General features: G+C 44.5%; 1 protein-coding gene across 2 annotated transcripts in view; it reads right to left on the bottom strand.

Moving 5' to 3' along the window:
* Positions 1 to 31: 31 nt before the first annotated feature.
* LOC144819518 (tubulin alpha-1C chain-like) overlaps positions 32 to 22,171 on the bottom strand; it is a 146,041-nt gene continuing 123,901 nt past the window's right edge. For both annotated transcript variants that reach the window (XM_078677371.1, XM_078677377.1), the window contains exon 4: positions 32 to 1,249. In XM_078677371.1, the coding sequence (XP_078533497.1) occupies positions 272 to 1,249 (978 nt within the window). In that variant the 3' untranslated portion in view covers positions 32 to 271. The remainder of the gene's footprint in view (positions 1,250 to 22,171) is intronic.

Raw genomic sequence — 22,171 nt, 5'->3', positions numbered from 1 at the left:
TAGTGCATAAAAAATATTTAAAAAGTAAAAATGGTTGTTCAAATTTTATTTAACAAACATAAATTCATATTTTAGCACTTTTTTATGCAGCATGTACAAAAGTTAAGTGATTTAGACTCAATGGGCATTAACCCGCCATTAAACATAATTTAACACTGGATATTGACAGGACTGAAATAGTCTGTTTCTAAAACAACTATAGACATAAATAGCACAGAGAGCATCCCATACAAACATTGGCAGATTGTTTCAGCTAGCTTTGGGGTTAAACTCAGTACTCATCCTCCTCACTATCCGCATTAGCAGAAGAATCTGCTCCCACTTCCTCATAATCTTTTTCAAGGGCAGCCATATCCTCCCGGGCTTCAGAAAACTCCCCCTCCTCCATTCCCTCACCAACATACCAGTGCACAAAAGCCCTCTTTGCAAACATCAAGTCAAACTTGTGGTCAAGCCGGGCCCAGGCTTCAGCAATAGCTGTAGTGTTACTTAACATACAGACTGCCCGGTAAACTTTAGCCAAGTCTCCCCCTGGGACTACCGTTGGAGGTTGGTAATTTATTCCCACCTTGAACCCAGTGGGACACCAGTCTACAAACTGTATGGATCTCCTGGTCTTAATTGAAGCTATTGATGCATTGACATCTTTGGACACCACATCCCCACGGTACAGCAAGCAGCAGGCCATATACTTGCCACGACGAGGATCACACTTTACCATTTGGTTTGAGCACTCAAAGCAAGAGTTAGTTATTTCTGGCACTGAGAGCTGCTCATGGTAAGCCCTTTCTGCAGATATAATGGGTGCATAGGTGACCAGTGGGAAATGGATTCTAGGGTATGGCACCAAGTTTGTTTGGAACTCAACAAGGTCAACATTCAATACTCCATCAAATCGGAGGGACGCTGTAATGGAAGACACCACCTGTCCAATCAATCGGTTTAAGTTGCAGTAGGATGGATGCTCTACATTTAGACTGTTCTTGCAGATTTCAAAGATGGCCTCATTGTCCATCATGAATGAGCAGTTGGAATGTTCCAGCGTTGTGTGGGTGGTTAGAATCGAGTTATAGGGTTCGACCACCGCAGTAGACACCCTTGGCGATGGGTAGATGGAAAATTCCAGAACAGCTTTCTTGCTGTAATCCACGGAAAGCCGCTCCATCAGCAAGGAAGTAAATCCAGAACCGGTCCCTCCTCCGAAGCTGTGGAAGACCAGGAATCCCAGGAGACCGCCACACTGGTCAGCCTGTAGAAAACACAAACCATCTGAATGAAACATCAGCCAGCCTGCAGACACAAAATAGTAGGAATATGGCTAGCTCTTTACAGATTACAGACAACACGTTTGACAGGGCGTTTAAATTCGAAAGAAATCTACTTTTCAATGTATGAGTATGCCAAAGAAGTCAGATGCACATTTGCACAGTACCCTCATCTAGGACAAGAGATGAAATTGAATTTCCACAGACCTACAAATAAGGAAAAGCGATTAGCTTCAAATTATGTAGAATTGAATGTAGGGCACACAATGTTTTTGAAGTGCACAAAAATACACATTCTAGCAAAACCACACCAGAGACCAAGAGCTGACTTACAAATCCACTAGTCCACCAATCCAGAATAAAACCATGTTCTCTTAATATCACTCACGAGAGGAAAGAGTTTAATTATTAAAGATCTAATCTTTGCAATATTATAAAACACGACTTCTTGGAATTTAGTCAGCTCTTTTCTTGCATTAACGCATTAAAATGCTAAAGTTGGAACAGAGCAAATCACTCACATAACTTCAAAGTCTAATACCAAAATAAAGGTGTCAATTTTTTTGAAGCGTGAGAATCAACCAAACGTCTTCTAGCCAGTTCTCGAATTTTTCCATTATTTTATGAATGCAAGATTTGATAACTTGGCTCCCTCCATGCTGTTGGCGCAACAAGACTTCAGCTTTTATTATTTGTGGTTTTATCGGCTGTACACATACTATATGGTTGAAGGATATCTGGCTGGTTAGACCTGAAAGACGGGGGGTGGGGAGGTGCCCTTCCAGAGTATCACTGATGATATGGGACAAGTGCTTTGCTCTCCAAGTGATATCTATGGGGCGTTTCGGAGATACTATGAGAACCTGTAACAGCCAGGGAGCGTTCTACCCGAGGAGATCTAGATGTATCTTGCTGCACTGGGGTTGCCAGGGTTAGAAGCAGCTATTAGCGACACTGTTGATTCTGTACTCCCAGTGGCTGAAATTAGGGAAGCAATAAGGGGATTGGCGAGAGGGAAGACACCCGGGCCAGATGGCCTACCATCAGATTTTTATTTAACATTCTTTGATATTCTAGCCCCACAATTGAAACGTCTATTTGCGGCTGCGCTTGAGGAGGGTAGGCTTTCGTCCTCCATTAGGGAGGCTCTGGTGATCCCACTACCTAAAACGAAGACGGACCACCCGAGTGATGGATTTCCGGCCCTTATCCATGCTAAATACGGATTTTAAGATTCTCAGCAAGGTGTTGGCTCCTAGGCTGCTGCCTTATATGCAACCTCCTGGCAACAATGGAGAAGATTAAGATGGGCGAGGGCTGTCTACAATGGGTTTGTCTACTGTACGCAGAACCTAGTGCACAGGTTCGCACAGGTGCTATTATATCCACATCTTAGAATATTTATAGGGGGGACTCGACGTGGTTACCCCCCATGACCACTGTTCACTCTAGCTATGAAGCCCCTGGCGGAACGCGTCCGACAGGAGGGTGAGCGTATGGGGATCAAATTAGATGGGGCTACCCATACTATATCACTATCACTCTACACCGACTATGTGTTGGTCTATTTAAGAGATGGTGCTGTGGGGGTACCTGAGATTCTGCGACTCCTGTGAGAATTTGCAGAGCCATCAGGTTTACGCCTCAATAGACAGATGACTCGTATCATATCTTCCCATTGAGCACTTCCCTCCCGAGACCTCCAACTCTTCCGGTGGACTTAGACTGGTCCCCGACTGCCTTTAAATATCTGGGTATCCGAGTTTATCATGTACAGGATGACCTGTTGGAGGGTAATTTTGGGAGGTGCCTTTACGGGGGCTTCAACAGAATGTTACGTTTTGTCGCTCCTTGAAACGTCCTGTAATAGCCCAGGTGGCGCAGTCCAAGATGGTGATGCTACCCCGCCTTTTATATTACTTTGTCAACCTTCCAGTTGTGATACCGCGCAGTTGGTTTAAGAAGGTGGATTCCAGACTAGGATCTGGTGTGGGATGTTGGCCGAAATGGAGTCACTACAGGCCCTGCGGATCCCGCTCGTTAGTGGTGGTTTTGGGGTCCCAGATTTCGAGGCCTATTACCTTACGGCCCAATTGCAGTGGTTGGCCCGGTGCCTTGATGGGAGAAAGCTGAATACTTTATCTATCGCTTCCTTCTGCCTAGGCTGCTTGATAGGCGTAGGAAAGTTATAACTACGGGAGTGCTACTTTCTGTGGCCATGGCGTGTTGGGATAGATGTGTGGCGAGGGGCTAGAGACATGAGACTTTATTCCCCTTGCGTTCCCATGATGGTTTGCCTCAACCAGGGGGAGGCCCGCCCCATAGCTGCCGTCAATTACAGGGTTGGGACGATGCAGGGGTTCAGACAGTGGGAGACTGCTCTAGGGACTTCTTGGAGTATGACAAGTTACCTTCCGGGCAGTTCTTGAATTACCATAAAATTAGGGGCGCCCTAGTGGATATATGGGGAGGAGAGAGGGCAGATGGTGATACTGGGATCGGCCGGACACCTGGTGAAGTGGCTTTAACAGGCCGTCATGGAGATCGAGCTGCTCGCTTCATTGGTTAAGGGAGCGATGGGAGGAGACCCTTGCCAAGCAATTCACAGATAAAGAGTGGGAAAGTGCCTTGGAAGGTATCTCGAAACGCTGCCTTTAAATACTTGCAATTTAACTGGTTGCATAGAACATCACACCACACCGGTTGAATGTGGTATTTGGGGATACCGACCAGGCATGTCCACGCTGTTTTCTTGTTGAAGCTGACTTTGACCACATGGTCTGGTCCTGCCCTAAGCTCCGACTACTGGAAGAAAGTGGTGGAACTGATCAACAAAGTAATGTCACTGGGTATTGTGCGTGCACCTGCAGCTTGCCTCTTTGGTCTATTTCCAAGAACCAAAGCCAAACGGATGCGGTTTCGCTTTCTAGAATTGGCCTTGCTCTTGGCCCGACGGCATATAGCACTTGGGTGGAAAGCAAAGCAGGAGCCATTAATGTCCAAATGTGAGGAGGATGTGACGTGCTGGGCGAGAGCCGAGGAACGGGCGCTGCTTACAGGAGCTAGAGTGACTAAAAGACACAAACCACTTGCAGAAACCTGGGCTGATCTAGTGAAAGCTTGGGATTAGCGGTATGCCCCATTACAGTCTTCTGATATCGACCTGACTGATTCAGATAACCAGATCTAGATACAGCTCTGTCCTAGCGGGTATTAGACCTACCCTGGACATGGATATTTAGGATACTTCAGAGCGCGGGGGAAGATAGATTTCCACGGTGATATTCTACCATGGGAGAGAGGTTGGTAGCCCCTCACCGCCCAGTTCTCCCTCATTGCCCCATAGAGTACAACTAATCATACAAAGTATACAGAGTACGACCCCTGGTAGTTAATTTTTAATGGTGGGGTTCTTAAAATAAGAGACACAGGCCATATACACTGGTGTTTCATTACTTTCTTGCTGGATCATTTTGGCGATTATTTCTCCTCCATCATACGACTTTTTTTTTCTCTATCTCATATGCAACTGGAAATTGTGGGATTATCAGTATAGCACCTTTTGGATGTCTAGACATATAATATGGCTATTCCCACATGCACAAAGCCTCTACGAAAGAAACAGCTTGGTCTTCCTTACGGTTTGATGTTTCAACCATTTTTTCTGGTGTAATGTGGTAGAGGCGAGTGTATAACTAGAGACAGTACAAGATGTTATGGGATACCTTCTGAGTTTCAGATGTCTAAGGTAGAGATGAACGTATAACATGTTATCTGCCTTCAATGCTTATGATTTCCATTACTAAAACCAGATGTATTCACGGTAAAAGGTTTACTGCATGTAGGTTTGTCTATGGATTGTGGAATGTTTGTTTTGCAAAACAACAAAGGCCAAAAAAAAAAAAGATTTTAAAAATGTGGTCAGGTCCTCCTATTAATTTAATTATTGCATGGTAGCATTTCGAGCTGCAGGTCCTAACAGTACCCAGATTCATCATGCAGCACAAATTCTCAGCTTGATATAACGCTTTGCTAAGCGCATGTTTGAGGTGCTCAGTTTTGTACAGTGCAATGCGCTCTGGAAAGCCAGAAGGCCCACACGGCTCATTGACATGAAAAAATTCAAAGCTGGCGATGGAGCCTTACAGAGGTGAGCATTGAAGATCTTCCTGTAATAGGGTGACCACTGTTTGGGAACAGATCTGGCAAGAGGGAGGAGGAGTTAAAAAAATTGGGACAATCCACTCCTGTATGGTCTTTGTTATGGATGCTTTGCCACAAGATTGGGAGCTTTCCACTCTACATTTTTGCTTTATACGATATCCCTCAATGCTAACTTTTAGTCCTGGTCTATGAGGGGGAAAACTACATCCCCTCACTGAATACTTTGTACAAGTATATGATGGCACCTACGTCCTAATCTAGCACTCCAAAAATATTACCTATTTTTGTGAGATTCCTTCAGAGAATTTCGGATAAGCTTAAGTGCTCACCATCTAGCCAATAGCTTTGTGTATGTAGGGGCAGAGCAGGTGCCACCTTCAAGGACCAGGAGCAGGTCAATCCTGGAGGAAGTGATTTATATTCCTGAGCTGAGAACCTGTCTGGAACATTAGCTCTCCACCTGAAATTTGGAATTGTATGCAGATTTCCAACTCTATCCAAAGAAGAAATGCCAGTGCACTTGGAAAGTGGACCTGCTACTTATCCAGTATTGGGGTATCTTTCATAGATTCACATGCCTGAATCATTCCCCGTCGTCGAGGCGGGAGTCCCACGGTAAAAATATATACCATAGCAGTGCCTAAAAATCCTTTGTAGTAGGCTGGAAAAGACTAAAAGGCCTAACTAGGCCCAAAACATAGCAGCCTAGATACCTCATTATGTAAAAAGACCTGAAAATAGTCTGAGCCAATCAGCTGTCCTCACACTCTAGAACCTTCCCAGCCCAGGCAGTTCTCATCAGATTTTCACCGCACTTCGTGTGTAAGGGAGTCTCCCCGAGTGCCTTCTCAGTTTTGTCTCTTTCTTCAAAAATGTCTGAATAGAAGGCTCTTTTCAAGGCTTGTGGAACCTGTAATAAGAGGGTCCATGTGGACGACCAGCACTCAGACTGGATCTATTGTCTACACCCCTCACATGTGGTGAAGGACTGTAGAATTTGCGGCACCTTCCCTACTAAAACAATCAGGGATAGCGAGGCAAGGGTTCTTTTATGGTTGTAATCATCTTCAACAGATGAGGACAAGGCCTCTACCTCCAGCAAGAGAGCCAGATCCAGAGAGGGCTCTTCTGAGAGAAAGAAAAAATCTAAACCCTCTTAGAGACCCTCAGAACCCTCAAGGAGTACCTCTTCACCATCAAGACCATCCACTGTGAGAACAACTCAGACTAGAACTACTACGACTTTCACTTCTGCTTCTTCACACTCTTCTGTTACGGTCACCACTTCGGCTACGACTTCTTCTTTGGTGTCTGCAAAAATTGTCGTCTTTATAGACGTCGACGAAAAGCCTCTTGCCGTTGACATCCTCGACTAGCCCGTCGACAACTGTTCCGTCGACGAAGACCCCATCGACTGCCCCGTCGACGCGGGATTCGTCGACGAAGACCCCATCGACGGCCCCGTCGTCGAGAGGCTCGTCGACGAAGACACCATCGGCGGCCCCGTCGACGATGACATTGGCATCCATCGACGGCAATTGCTGAGACGACGACGCATTCAATAACAAGCTCGTAGTCATCGTCCTCTGCAAAAGCTCTAACATCAGCTCCACCTTTGCTTCATACACCGCCAACGAGAGTGCAGTACACCAGTTTCCAAATGAAAACTTATCAGAGTCTGGACTACTCACATTTCTCCGCGTTTACCTTCTCACATTTTGGAGGCATATGTGGAGGATGATTCTGATGACGAAGAGGAAGATGAAGGCCCTTTTGGGGTTGCCCGTCACCCTTCACAAATGCGCATTAAATATCAAGAAGAGGAGGAGGACGATGAGCAAGAGCCTTACGGCCATGTAGACTTCTCAACGCAACATCATTCGCATGCCTCAAGACCTCCACGTTCGGAGGACTCTAGTCATCTGCCACCTACTTTAATACAGGATTTACAAGCCATGCTGGCAGATTATCGCCAGAGATTTCCTCCAACTCCAGTAACACCTGTTGTGCCGCCTGTGCCAGTTGAGATGCCAAGGCCCCCTACACCGCAAGCCTCTTTATCACCAAGGCAGGACACTAATCCCATTCCCCAAGGTGACACAGATACCACTTCTGACGAGGCGGATGGCAGGGAAGAGGGCGAGTTGCCAGATGTTACACCTACTGATCCGTGGGATGATTATGTCATTCCCATGCCTTCACCGCCCACACCGCACCCATCAGATTCTCCGCCGGAGGATATTGGCGGATTTTAGAACATTATGCAACGTGTGGCTACCAGGTTTGAATTACCGGTCAAGGTGGAGCAGTCTGACTGCTTTTTACACGACTTTAAAGAGGGATATCGGAAATGACCAGGGCTATCCCGATAATTGACTACATATGGAAGGAGGGCATCAACATCATGAAGACACCCGCCTCCATTCCGGCAGTCCTTCCAAGAATTGAGAAGTATCGCGCGCCCCTTGATACTCCAGCCTGTTTAATAGGACACCCTCGGCCGGACTCTGTCATTTCTCAAGCGGCGCAGCAAAAGGTCCAAGAGCCCTTCAGCTCCAATTTCCACGCCAACTGACAAAGAAGGCAGGAGACTGGATGCAATAGGAAAGAAGTTCCCTGCAAATGCAGCAGCCTCCATTAAGGCAGCTAATTCGTTAACAATTCTGGCCCGTTATGACAGACAAATGTGGTCAGATCTGTCAGAATGCCGCGATCTGATTCCGGAAGATCGCCAACAGGAAGCACGTAAAATTGTACTGGAGGGGGAAAGGGCAGCATAGGAGATCATGGATTGTGCCCTTGATATATCTAACACCAATTTCCGACAATTAGCAGGAGCAGCAGTCCTCAGACGTCAAGGTTGGCTCAAGGCTACCTCCTTCAGACCTGAGGTCCAAACAAAGATCTTGAACATGGCGTATGATGGGGATTCACTCTTTGGCAAACATATTGATGATGCTTTGCTGGCTATCAAAACCAATACGGACACTGCCAAGTCATTAGGTACCCTGAAGTACTGAAGGGGATCCTTTAGAGGAGCGCAGGGCCGTGGTTATTCTTCCAGAGGGAACTATTCCAACCAGCAAAAATCGACAGTACCAGTCACAGTATAAGCAGCCGTACTATCAGTCATCCTACAGGCAGCTTCCTTCGGGTGGTTTCTCTCGCCAGGGAGGCAAACGGCGCTCGAACAATCAACGGCGTGATGCCAACAAGCACCAATGAGCTTTGCCGGACATCAGTCATTCATTCTCCCCTACACGTGGGCGCCAAGATTTCCGCCTTTTTTCAACAATGGTGGAGCATAACTTCGGATCAGTGGGTCCTGGATCTTGTCAGAAATGGACACACTGGAGTTTTTGCAAAAGCCATCAACAGTGCCGCCCAGGGGTCCGCCCTCCCCCTCGTCTTCACTTATTGTTCAAAGAGGCCTTAAAGATGCTACACAAGAACGCGATAGAATGATTTCCCTCTACTCAGAAAGGGTTCTATTATCGCTTCTTCCTCGTAGAGAAAAGTTCAGGAGAGTGGCGTCCAATTTTGGATCTGCGCAGGCTCAACAAATATCTGAAGAAACAGAGTTTTCGCATGGTAACCCTAACAGATATTCTGAATTGTCTCAACAAAGGGGACTTTATGGCTTCTCTGGACCTGGAAGAAGTCTACTTCCACATCCCTATCCATCCAAAACACCGCAAATACCGGAGGTTTGCAGTGGCTGGCGTCCATTTTCAATTCAAGGTGCTACCATTCGGCCTGAAATCAGCACCGAGGATTTTTACCAAGTGTTTAGCCCCAGTGGCGGCCATGCTGAGGTCTCAGGGAATGCAGGTATTCCCGTACCTCGACGACTGGCTCCTGAAAGGACCATCAAAGAACTCCACAAAAGAAGCAGTCAAGAGTACCCTTTCTCTGTTCTCCAATCAGGGACTGACTCTCAATGCAAACAAATCAAAACTCCAACCCCGGCAGGAATTAACCTGTTAAACCTGGCAAAACAGATATTTGCAAGACGGTCTCTTTCGGTCCGAACATTGTCTTCCCTTCTAGGGATGTGCTCATCTGCAATCAGTCTTATCCCCATGGCAAGACTCAGAATGAGGCCACTTCAGGAGGAATTGCATCGGCAGTGGAAGCAAGCGGACGGGTCGTTCGACGACCGCATAAAAGTTACAACCAAGATGAAGCAAGCCCTTCTTTCGTGGTCCCAGAAACACAACTTTTTTTTTGTTGCAGAGTTTTATATAGCGTGAACTAGAACCGAACCGAATCCGTTATCAGAGCGCTTTACATAGCACCAGTTACGTTACACGAGGACACACTTTCATTTTAGGCACGGGGAGATTAAGTGATTTGCCCAGAATCACAGTGGTTTTTTGGCGTCTTTACCGAGGCTCGAACCAAGTTCCCCAGGTCCGAGGTCGAGCGCCTTAGCCGTTAGGCCAACCCCTCTCCACTTATCACCAGGTCTCACATTTCTCCACGACACACCGGAGTTCACCCTGACAACGGATGCTTCCATGGAAGGTTGGGGAGGTCACCTCCAGGACCTTCAGATTCAAGGGCGATGGTCTCATCAGTATCAGCAGAAACATATCAACAGCCTGGAGCTGAGAGCCATTTTTCTGTCCCTTCAAGCCTTCCTTCCACGGATTGTGAATTAGTCAGTCCTGGTGCGCATAGACACCACCACCAGCATGTACTATATAAACAAGCAGGGGGGAACAAAATCTCTATCCCTCTCGCTGGAAGCTCAGGAAATGTGGGAGTGGGTCCTACAACACGGCATATCCCTCAGAGCAGAACATGTGCAACTCTCTAGCCGACAACCTCAGCAGGACTTTCACAAGCGGTCACGAATGGGAACACGAACAACAGCAAATGGCGAGAATCTTTCAAACATGGGGCACGCCAACTCTGGATCTGTTTGCTACGCAGCAGAACCGCAAATGCCTGTTTTACGCCAGCAGGTTTCCTCAACTTTAATGAGATGGTCTGGAATATTTGCATACACTTATCCTCCGATCCCACTCATTCCGAGGATACTGCAGAAGATGGAGGGAACATTGCACTCATCCTCATTGCTCCCCGTTGGCCAAGACAGTATTGGTTTCAGGAACTTCTTCAGCTCTCCCAGCAGCCTCCACTTCGTCTCAAGCCAACAGTGTCGATGTTAACGAGAGAGGGAGGCCAGATCCGACACCCGGACCCTCAATCGCTGCAATTGCACGCCTGGCTTCTGACTTCCTAGAGTTCAAGGATCTTAACATTTCCCCAGATTGCAGGGCGATTCTATCACAAGCCCATGCGCAAAGTACCACCAGGACATATCGTTTTAAGTGGAAGCGTTTCTGTTCCTGGTGTGAAGAAAATAATGTCCATCCACTTCAGGCGCCACCTGAGGCCATCCTTCCTTATTTACTGTCTTTAGCTAAAGCAGGTTTGGTTTTCTCGTCCATTAAGGTACATTTGGCGACGATCTCCAGATTCAGAAAGAGTTCCAACAAACCATCATTGTGTTCATCTTCATTGGTCAAATAATTCCTTAGAGGATTATTCAGAGCTTTTCCTCCAGTTCGGCCCCCCCCTCCGGAGTGGGACCTCAATATTGTTCTATCTCAACTGTTAAAGAGGCCTTTTGAACCCATTCACAGGGCAGAGCTGAAGTTCTTAACTTGGAAAGTGGCTATTTTACTAGCTCTTACTTCCGCCCGCAGAGTCAGTGAGATGCAAGCCTTCGCAATTACACATCCTTTCTTACAATTTAAGGACTTTGTGACGCTTAGAACTAATCCAAAGTTCTTCCCGAAGGTACCGACCCAATTCCACATCAATCAGCCTGTCAAGCTCAAAACTTTTTTCCCGGATTCTAAAACTCCGGCGGAAAAGGTATTGCATTCCTTAGATGTGAAACGTTGCTCTAAGTTTTATCTTCAAAAAACAAAGGACATACGCAAATCTAACCAGCTTTTTGTTGCTTATGGCCAAGCCACTATGGGTCAAGCTGTAACTAAGGCGACTATAGCTAGATGGTTGTCATCTACAATTCTCTTCTGTCACCAAAAAGCTAACAAACCTTTAACAAGAAAGGTTAAAGCGCATTCCACCAGAACGATGTCAGCGTCGACTGCCCTTATCGCTGGAGTGACGCTGGAGAACATTTGCCGCGCTGCTACGTGGAAAAGTGTACACACTTTTACGAAGCACTACTGTCTGCAGTCGGCAACTCATGATGACAGCGGTTGGAGAGGCGGTGCTGCGGCATCTCCTTCACTAAGGTTAGATTTCTTATATATGTATTTCATTGCACGGTTATACTATTTTCAAATGCTGTCCTTTTCTATATTGTACTATATGAAGGTTTTTTAATGCACATGTTATTTGAACATGTTTGTGCTCTATAACCTTCCAGGTTGTGTGGGGATAGTTACGTTTTATTTTGTCTCCCACCTTCCTCTAACGACAGACATGATGTCACTGCTTGCTACTCTGATTCAGGCATGTGAATCTATGAAAGATACCCCAATCCTGGATAAGAAAACAAGTTACTTACCTGTAACTACAGTTATCCAGTATTGGTATCTTTCATAGATTCATATGCACCCACCCTCCTCCCCGGCAGGGCAGTTCTTCTTATGGATACTGCTCACTTGTGCTGGGAAAATCCGAGGAGAACTGCCTGGGAAGGTTCTAGAGGGTGAGGACAGCTGATTGGCTGAGATTATTTTCAGGTCTTTTTACATAATGAGGTAGATAGGCGGCTATGTTTTGGGCCTAGTTAGGACTTTTAGTCTTTTCCAGCCTACTACAAAGGATTTTTAGGCACTGCTATGGTATATATTCTTACCGTGGGACTCACGCCTCGACGACGGGGAATGATTCAGGCATGTGAATCTATGAAAGATACCAATACTGGATAACTGTAGTTACAGGTAAGTAACTTGTTTTCTTTCTCTGCCTATATCAACAGATCCGAAGAGCTGACACCTTGCTTCCCATGCACACTGTTTTCCTGGATGAGTGACCAAAAAAAAAACAACCCTGGAGGGTAAAATCCTAACATGCAGTGAAGTCCACAAAATGCAGAGCACAGAGTGCAACATTGGCATGAGCAACCGAGCCATTGCTTTTGCATAGGCAGGGATGAAGTGCAAACAGACATTTCTACAAGAATCCACACTCTACAGACCTGCCTGACTTTGGAACATCCAAAACCAGTCACAAGGGGCCAACTACCTACTTCTTCACTGACCTGGGTGCTTCGAGGTTACATTCAAAACATAGTATTCTTCATATGGCTTCAAGCAAGATCTCGCTGTATCAGGTGCATCTGTGACAAAGATAATCTTTACAACAAGACTTGGTCTCTGAGGTGCATACCTCTTAATTACTTTCTTAGCCGTGTGCGATATGCTATCACATATAGCATTCAAACAACTCATAGGTAGCTGCAACACGTTTAACACCTTTACTAAACACAACATACATCTGTATAAAAGACAGTCTCAAAAACAGGAAAGGGTTAAGTTGCTCCTTTTAACTCTAAAACCCAATCATTCACAAGTTATAGTGCTGCAAAAAAATGTGAGTGCCAAAATGACCCCTCACGTGTGCACCACCAACAGGCCCACTGGTTGGTACTCGCCAGTTGTGCCCACTTTTGTCATCATTGGTGGCCATTTTGCCGAAATATAAAGAGGTGTCCAAGAAAAAAGAAAAGACGCAGTGAAGGCCACACCCCACGGTGTGACCCAGTGCAATTAAGATAGACAATATACTCCAATAGCAACCACTTACTGAGTATAGTTTGTCTACTGATTAAAAACGGTAGCTAAACATGCATACCATTACAAGCGCCAACATGTTTAATTGTCAAGTTGATTGGAGGCAATTTCTTCAGGGCAAATCACTTAGCCGGGACTCCAAAATTGAAAACTCCATACATTGTTATGGAATACTGTCAATTAAAAAAATACACCATTTCAAGTGAACCTGTTATGTAGTTCTTTTCTACACTTACCTGTTTGTTCTCGTGCCATTCCTCTTACCTCATTTGTAGAATGCCTTGCCTTCTGTGATCTAGAATGCAAGGTTAACAAGACTCGACCTTTGGCCGTTCCTGTCTGATCGTCGAGGGTCATGGATGCCAGTTTCTTCTCTCTACAATAAATGACCTGAAATCACCTCCGGTCTCTCTCATTTCATCATAACAATTTTGGCGACGCTTTGTTTTCCTCGACGCATCTTGGAGAGACAGAGAGAATTTTGTGTCCCTGCGCTGCACGCTAAGTTCCAGCTTTTGTGATGAACAAGATTCTGGCTTAAAATGCACTCCAGCTTTGGTTTGGCTTAGATCTCCGTTCCTTCTCCATAAGGTACTTTTTTTTCGTTTCAATTTGACCTATGGAAAGTTGTGTCGTGAGATTCATAGTGTAAGCCTAAATGCTCGAGCACAAGCCAACCACTGCTGTCCACGTCATCATCACTTACGTCGCTGGAACGCTTTCTTTCAGCGTGAAACGCACAGTGCAGTGTTTGCGTGCATTGCCTACGTACTTGAACGTGTAACATCACACGTCACGTGCGGCCATCTTGGATTTGCCTGGTCAGTTTCCCTCGAGTGTCGGAACTGTTTCCTCATGGATCGACGTTTGTAACTCTTCTACATTTGTGTATTTGGCTTTAAACTACAAGGTAATTTCTATTTTTGATTATCTTGTGCAGCACTTACACGGTGATCTGCACACCTTCAGCCTGAATTTGTTTATTTAATCGAGATTCACCTACAATCTCAGAGACGCTTTGCAGTTTTCACTTTGGTTTCTCTCTTATTTTCAGTTCAAACACTTTTTGCATTGTGACTTGAATATTACCCTTATACAACACATTTACAGTGATGGCGGAGTCCAATTCTAATGTTATCATGCCTCCTTTGTTCCTTCCTAATCCTGGTCCTCCTAAAATCTGGGAAGATTGGTTTAATATGTTAGAAAATTATATTATAGCTTTAGATGGAGGTAATTTTTCTTCCGCAAGGAAAAAAGCACTTCTTTTAAGCGCTTTAGGGAGCGAAGGTCAACGTATATTCAAATATCTGCCTGTTGCTATGGGTCCCAATGGACATCCTATGGACAATGAATATTTTGAGGCTATTAAGAGATTGGAAGTTCGTTTCGCTAAAGAAGTCAATGTTGTCATGGCTAGATACAAATTTTATACCCAACCTCAACTGGAGAACGAAAGTATTGATGAATTTATTTCCAGATTAAGAGAACTTTCTGTGAAATGTAGGTTTGGAAACGTGTGAGGAGTTAATCCGGGACCAGTTGGTTGTACAATGCAAGAACAAAAAGATTCAGGAGAGACTTTGGGCTGCCAAGAATCCCACACTAAAAGAAGCCATAGACTTAGCTAAAGTCATCGAAGAGTCACAAATTTGTATTAAAGAAATAAGCAAAAAAGACAAGTCTTCAAATTAAATTGCCAGCACCAGTGTTGAAGATGACTACGAAGGTAATGTAGTTGCTAAAAGAAGAATGGTTTTTTTTCTGGGAATATGGTCAAACCTAGAAACAAGGAATGTTCTCATTGTGGCAGTCCGTTTAATTCCTCGGATTTAAAAAAATGTTATGCTTTAGACCAGAATTGCAACAAGTGTGGACGTAAGGGCCATTACTCGCGTATGTGCAAAAGTTCAGAGACCTCTGATAAGTATAAATCAAAAGTTAATATTGTTCAAGAACTTCATATGAACAAAGGAATCCTAGCTTTAGGTGAAGATTTAGATCTCAGTTTGGTCTCTGAGGTCGACTCTCGTAGACTTATTAGACCTTCTGCCAACTTTAATGTGTGTGGCAAGGATGTATCCTTGATGGTAGATTCAGGTTCTATGTTCACTATCATACCTGAATCTATTTTTAACTCATTGTGGCATGACATTATCTTGTGTATAAAGGATATTAATCCTGTAAGTTATCAGGGCCAACCAATTGATATTCTAGGCTTCATGAAAGGTCTCATAAAATGTGGTTCTAGGTGTGTTGAAGGTAAGGTGTATGTATCCAGGGATGGTCCTCCCATTCTTGGGTGGATGCACCAGTTTGACCTAAATATTATCAATCCCAGGGCACCTAACCAAATAATGGTTGTTGACGATGATGTTCAACTTGATCAAATTCTTCAAAATTCCCACAGGATTTTTGAAAATAGATTGGGTTGTGTAAAAGGGTATATGCATAAAATCATTCTTAAACCCAATGCATGTCCTATTCAACATAAACTCAGAAGAGTTCCTTTTGCTGTTAGAAGCAAACTCAAGGATTTGTTGAGTGACCTTCTGAAGTCTGGTGTAATAGAACCCATTGAAACATCATGCTGGATTTCTCCGGTTGTTTTGACCCTTAAGGCGGACGGCCGTTTGAGATTTTGCATTGATTTAAGATCTCTTAATAAGGATATTTTAATGGACACTTTTCCGTTGCCCAACATCAACGAACTATTGCAGTCTATTGGAAATGCCAAATTTTTCTCAAAGATCGACTTAAGGAGTGCATACCATCAAATTAAACTCCATCCCTCTTCCAAAGCACTTACAGCGTTCATCACTTCTGAAGGCACTTTCCAATTCACTCGCATGCCGTTTGGCTTAGCCTCGGCAGCAAGTGTTTTTCAGAGGATGATGAGTGGGTTGTTTAAAGACACCAAAGGGGTCATATTCTTTCAAGATGATGTTTTAATTTCAGGTAACACTGTGGAAGAACATAATGTGGTGTTGAAACAAGCACTTTGGAACACATTGGTCTAACAGTCAACAAGGATAAGTGCAAGTTTTTGACTGAGAAAGTCGAATATCTTGGTTACACTGTTTCTTGTGGAGGTTTTACTCCCAAACATGATTTGTTGTTGGCTATTAGAGATGCACCTCATCCTAAGGACAAGGAGCAATTGCGCTCTCTTAGGATTAGTTGAATACTATTCAAAATTTGTAAGATCCTTTGCTGATGTGGTGGAACCTTTGAGATGTTTGTTGCGCAAAGGTGCTACATTTTGTTGGTCCAAGGATCAACAATTAGCGTTTTCAAATATAAAGGAAAAGATTTGTCATGCTGGGATTTTAGCTCCTTTTACTTCTAACTGCAAAACTATTTTGACTGTTGATGCTAGTCTCACAGGTGTGGGTGCAGTGCTCTCTCAAATTCAAAAGGGTGTGGAGAGAACTATTGCATTCTCTTCAAGGACTTTGACTCAGACTAAAAGGAACTATTCAGTCATTGAAAAAGAAGCTCTGGCGGCTGCATGGGGTACTGAGCACTTTAGAGTATTTTTGTGGGGTTTACGCTTTTGTTTGAAAACAGATCATAAACCTCTGATGAAGATTCTATCAGCTGGTGGTGCGGGCAAAGGGTCTGCCCGTTTAGCTCGATTTGCAGCTAGGTTGCAGGAATTTTCTTATGATGTGGTTTTTATTCAAGGATGGAGGAATTCACAGGCCGATTGTTTATCCAGATTGTCTTTGGATTGGGAGGTTGTCGATAAAGCTTTAGTGGATAAACTTTCCTCTGAGGAAGCTGTTGCCTGTGTGAATGAGATCAGTGAGACTACTGTCAGTACCTTTTCTATGGAACAATGTATCAAGGCGATGCAAAATGAAAAGTTCTAAAACAAGTTGTTCTGATCAGGAATGGTGCTGTTCGGGAAAGTTTGGTTTCTATCCCTCTTAGACCGTTTTGGAAGCTACTGGATGAACTCTCTCTATGTGGTCAGGAGGTTATAGTGCGTGGAGAGAGGTTTGTTCCCCCTTCTGGTTTGCGTTTTCAAATCTTCAAGATCGCTCATGAGGGGCATCTTGGTCAGGGTATGACTATAAAAAGAATCAAACAAGACTTTTGGTGGCCTGCTATGGACAACCAAATCCGTGGCTGGGTTGAAGGGTGTTTGTTGTGTAAAGATAGTGAAAAAAAGATTAAGAATTGGTGCTCAGAAGAATTTTGGCCATATCCCTGATCCTGGTAAACCCTGCCATCTTATTTGCCTGGATTTTATTGGACCTTTGTCAGACCTCACTTTGGATTTTCGCTTTGCTGTTGTAGATGTACATTCTCGTTGGCTAATTGTCAAATTTGTCAGGGAAATTACCACCTCGTCCACAATTGATGTTTGAGAAAATTTTCTTTGAAGAGGGTGTTCCTCATTCCTTGTTGACGGACAATGGGACTCAGTTGACGTCTGGTGAGATGCGTTGTTTTCTTGAACGTTGGGTTGTGAAACACTCATGCACTTCTTTGTACAACCCTATGGGTAATGGCATTGTTGAGAGGGTCAATAAGTTGATCAAGGGTACCTTACAATTAGCTGTTGCTAACAAACAGTCCCCCATTCAGTTGATTGATGAAATGTTGTGGGCCTATCGGTCCACTGAACATTGTGTTACTCATGTTTCCCCTTTTGTCAGCATGCGAGGTCGGGTACCTGGTTCCAAATTGGTTCCTTCCTGGCTTAAAGATTGGGTCGCTTCGGATGGCTCTTCTCCTGAAGACTACTTTGTTTCAAAATTTCAAGTTGGTGACTGGATTAAGATTAAATCTGGTAGGGTCAGAGCTGGTTTGAGTAAATTTTCTGCTCCTTGCCGTATTATCAAAGTGGCTAAACATTATGAGGTGGTTGAGGGTGGTCACAGGTGGAATCTGCGTAGGATTGCGCTTTATCAGAGAAAGGGCGATTTGGTTAAGAAGGGTCATTGTGAAGATTCTTTTTCTGATGAGGAATGTTCAGGAGCTTTGTTTATTCCTGATAAAAACAATGTTGCTGTAGGGAAGGAGATGAGTGGGTTTTCTGGTTCTGTTCCACAGAGTATCGCTCCACAAGAGGTGGTCCCTCAGGATTCTGGTTCTTGTTCCTCCCCTGGAGTTCCACCAGAGAGTTTAGGGTCTGAGGAACCTGTGGGTTCGGCTGACTTGGTCCGCAGGGTTCGCAGACCACCTTCTTACTTGCAGGATTACATTACTTCTTAGAAACAAGTTCCGTTTTTAACTTTTGTGCCTTTTTATTGTTTTGTTATCTTTTTCTTTCATTACGGAAGAGGATGTGATATGTAGTTCTTTTCTACACTTACCTGTTTGTTCTCGTGCCATTCCTCTTACCTCATTTGTAGAATGCCTTGCCTTCTGTGATCTAGAATGTAAGGTTAACAAGACTCGACCTTTGGCAGTTCCTGTCTGATCGTCGGGGGGTCTTGATTGCCAGTTTCTTCTCTCTACAATAAATGACCTGAAATCACCTCCGGTCTCTCTCATTTCATCATAACACAACCCCATTGTTTGTATTCTTAACCTGGGTATTCATCAGAAAGTGTTATCTACATCCTGGCTCTCATATTTACCCTTTACAAGCTCCTGTTTCGCATACCGGCTCGTACATTCAAAATTCAAAGGACTTTAGGAAACTCCTTATGCGAGTCCTCCTCGTGAGTTAAACATTCACCTAAAATGTCAAACTGACCCCACAAGAGAAACAAAACTTAGCTAGCACCTGAGAATATATTCTTTCATTTTCGAGCGTTCTCAATTATTTATCGTGGTCATGAAAATGCTTTTCACTTTTTCTCACTTTCAATCCAATTAGGTTTCAGCATACGCTATAAATTTTCTTCTCAGTTATAGATCATAAAAACGGTGGGACCCACTCGACTGTTCACCCATGGGAATATACTATGCTTACTCTCCTGCCGTATTAATGGCACAATGTAAAGTATACTATTCCCCTCTCGCGTGGAAAACACCACTTCTATTTAATGTCTGCATTACCAAATCGTTTCTATTACAGAGCAAACCAACATACAAGCAGAGGACAATCACTTCCACTCCCCCTCCTTACCACCTAAAGCCTCACGAAGCGCGTTGGCTCATCTCGGTGTTCTATCGAGGCTCCACGCCAGTTTTAATCCTCATCAGTTACTCGCTCACGTGGGGGCTATCCCAGCATGCAATGCTGAGAACGGGAGGGCCATGTTGGAGTGTTACAGTATACCATAAGAGTAAATACCTTGGAAATGTAAACCATCCTTTTTTATCAATTAAAAATTTAAACTATTTCTTTTCTTTTCAACTTCACTCAATCATGTGTTAATGTTGCGTCAAAGTGCTACACTCAAGTCACGCCTTTCAGCACCCTCGAAACGCTACTTTACAAATGATTAGTCTCCTACATTGGAATGTGTTTCACAATATATTGCCAATTATGGCATCGCCATATTCCAACCACTACGATTATGCAGGTCTCTAAAACAGTCTCCCTCACCAATGCTAGTACGTCGTCCTACTGTTTTTTAAAAACAAACCCACACTTTATTGGACTTTATTGAGAAGACCGTCAACGAACAACTGACTCGCTACCTCTAGGAGAACATCCTGGACCCTTCCCAGTCTGGGTTCCACAGCAACCACAGCACCGAGACTGCCCTCATCGCCGCCACCGAAAACATGAAGTCCCTGCTGGACAACAGAAAAACGGCGGCCTTCATCCTCCTGGACCTGTCAGCCGCCTTCGACACGGTCTGTCACCACACACTACGAACACGCCTCCACAACGCTGGGATCCAAGAGAAGGTCCTGGACTGGACCACCTCCTTCCTCTCCGGCAAAACACAGAGCGTCCGCCTTCCCCCCTTCCTCTCCGAAGCCACGGAGATCATCTGCGGCGTACCCCAGGGCTCATCCCTCAGCCCAACTCCGTTTAACATCTACAAGGCACCGCTTGCCCACGTCGCCCGTCGGCACAACCTCAACATCCTCTCCTACGCCGATGACACCGAGCTGATACTCTCCCTCACCAAGGACCCCCAAACAGCGCAAAACCAAATTTCACGAAGGACTGAAGGCAGTTGCTGAATGGATGAGAACAGCCGACTGAAGCTGAACTCTGACAAGACGGAGGTCCTTATCCTCGGATCCAACCCTTCGGACTGGGACAACTGGTGGCCGACCGCACTGAGAACGGCTCCAAAACCCCTCGACCACGCACGCAACCTATGGGTCATCCTCGACTGCACCCTCTCCATGACTAAACAGGTCAACGCCATCTCCTCCTCCTGCCTCAACACCCTCCACATGCTCCGTAGGATCTACAAGTGGATCCCCACTGAAACGAGAAGAACAGTCACCCAGGCCCTTGTCAGCAGCAGGGTGGACTATGGAAATGCCCTCTATGCAGGAGCCTCGGCCAAACTCCTGAGACGGCTCCAACACATCCAGAATGCCTCTGCACGCCTGATCCTCGACATCCCTCGCCACATCACACCCCACCTGAGAGACCTGCACTGGCTCCCGGTCAACAAGATAACCTTCAAGCTCCTCACCCATGCACACAAGGCACTCCACAACACCAGATCAACGTACCTCAGACGACTCAGCTTCTACATCCCCACCCGCCGACCTCGCTATAGTCCCCTGCTTCCGAAGAGCGACCTCAGGTGGCAGATCGTTGTTCCACCTCGCCGCCAAGACCTGGAACACCCTCCTCATCCACCTACGGCAGACCCAAGACCTGCTGACCTTCAGAAAACTCCTCAAGACCTGGCTTTGAGCAGTAGCAGCATTCCCGACCCCAGCGCCTTGAGACCCTCACGGGTGAGTAGTGCGCTTTACAAATGATATGATTGATTGGACTTCACACGACAGGGACGAAATAGGATCCCTAATTTAATACATGGGAATGTTATTATCCAATGACAAGCTGTATGTTATGGATGCATGGATACAACATATAAAAAGTGCTAGGACTTGTGAATATGTTGAGTACTAGTACAGCTTGTCCCTATAAGGTAGTACACAAACTCTAGACACTGAAGCACAAACAATATATCAACCAATTTAGAAAAATATTCTTAATTTTATTAATCTTTGTATTTTTTGTTGGTAGAAAAAAATATATATAAAAACACATACATATATATGTACATACACACACACGTACACAATTTACTTTAACACATAAATAATTACACATTGCTACCTGCATTACACTGGTAAATTCAACCGCAAACTCTTTAGAAGTTCACAGTTAAGTAGCATATTGATCACATTTTCTGTTAAAAACAAGATATGCAGCAAAATTAACATTATATAAACAAAGACACTGCTAGTGATTTGCAGAATACCACCAACGCATTTCAGCAAATGCCTTCTTCAGGATTTTTCTTTTACCAGTGAATACTGTATTTTTCTCTTTAGAGATTTTATCTAAGTCGGCCCTTCCTCGCTTGAACGGTAATGTACTGAGATAGACCAATTTATTATCTTCTGATGGTTCCCTTTATACGTCCTTGAATATATGTCCTCACTATAATGTTAATTTTGCTGCATATTGTGTTTTTAACATAAAATGTGATAAATAATATGCTACTTAACTGTGAACTTCTAAAGATTTTGCGGTTGAATTTACCAGTGTATTGCAGGTAGCAATGTGTAATTAAGTGTTGAAGTAAATTGTATCTATATATATTTTGCTACCAACAAAAAATACAAAAAGAATAAAATTAAGAATATTGATCTAAATTGGTTGATATATTGTTTGTTATGTGCTTAAGTGTCTAGAGTTTGCACACTACCTTATTGCCAATCAGCACTGAGCCCGGTGCTTCCATTTTTTGCAAAATAGTTGTTTTTCCCTCATAGGGCACCTGAAACAAGGATGAAACCCTATGTGTCCCAAAGCATAATAGTTGATATCCACTATACTTTATAATG

The sequence above is a fragment of the Lissotriton helveticus genome, chromosome 1_1 (genome assembly GCF_964261635.1).
Source record: "Lissotriton helveticus chromosome 1_1, aLisHel1.1, whole genome shotgun sequence".
NCBI classification, from domain to species: domain Eukaryota; kingdom Metazoa; phylum Chordata; class Amphibia; order Caudata; family Salamandridae; genus Lissotriton; species Lissotriton helveticus.
The sequence above is the reverse complement of the archived record's forward strand: the minus strand, read 5'-3'. Positions and strand labels throughout refer to the sequence as shown.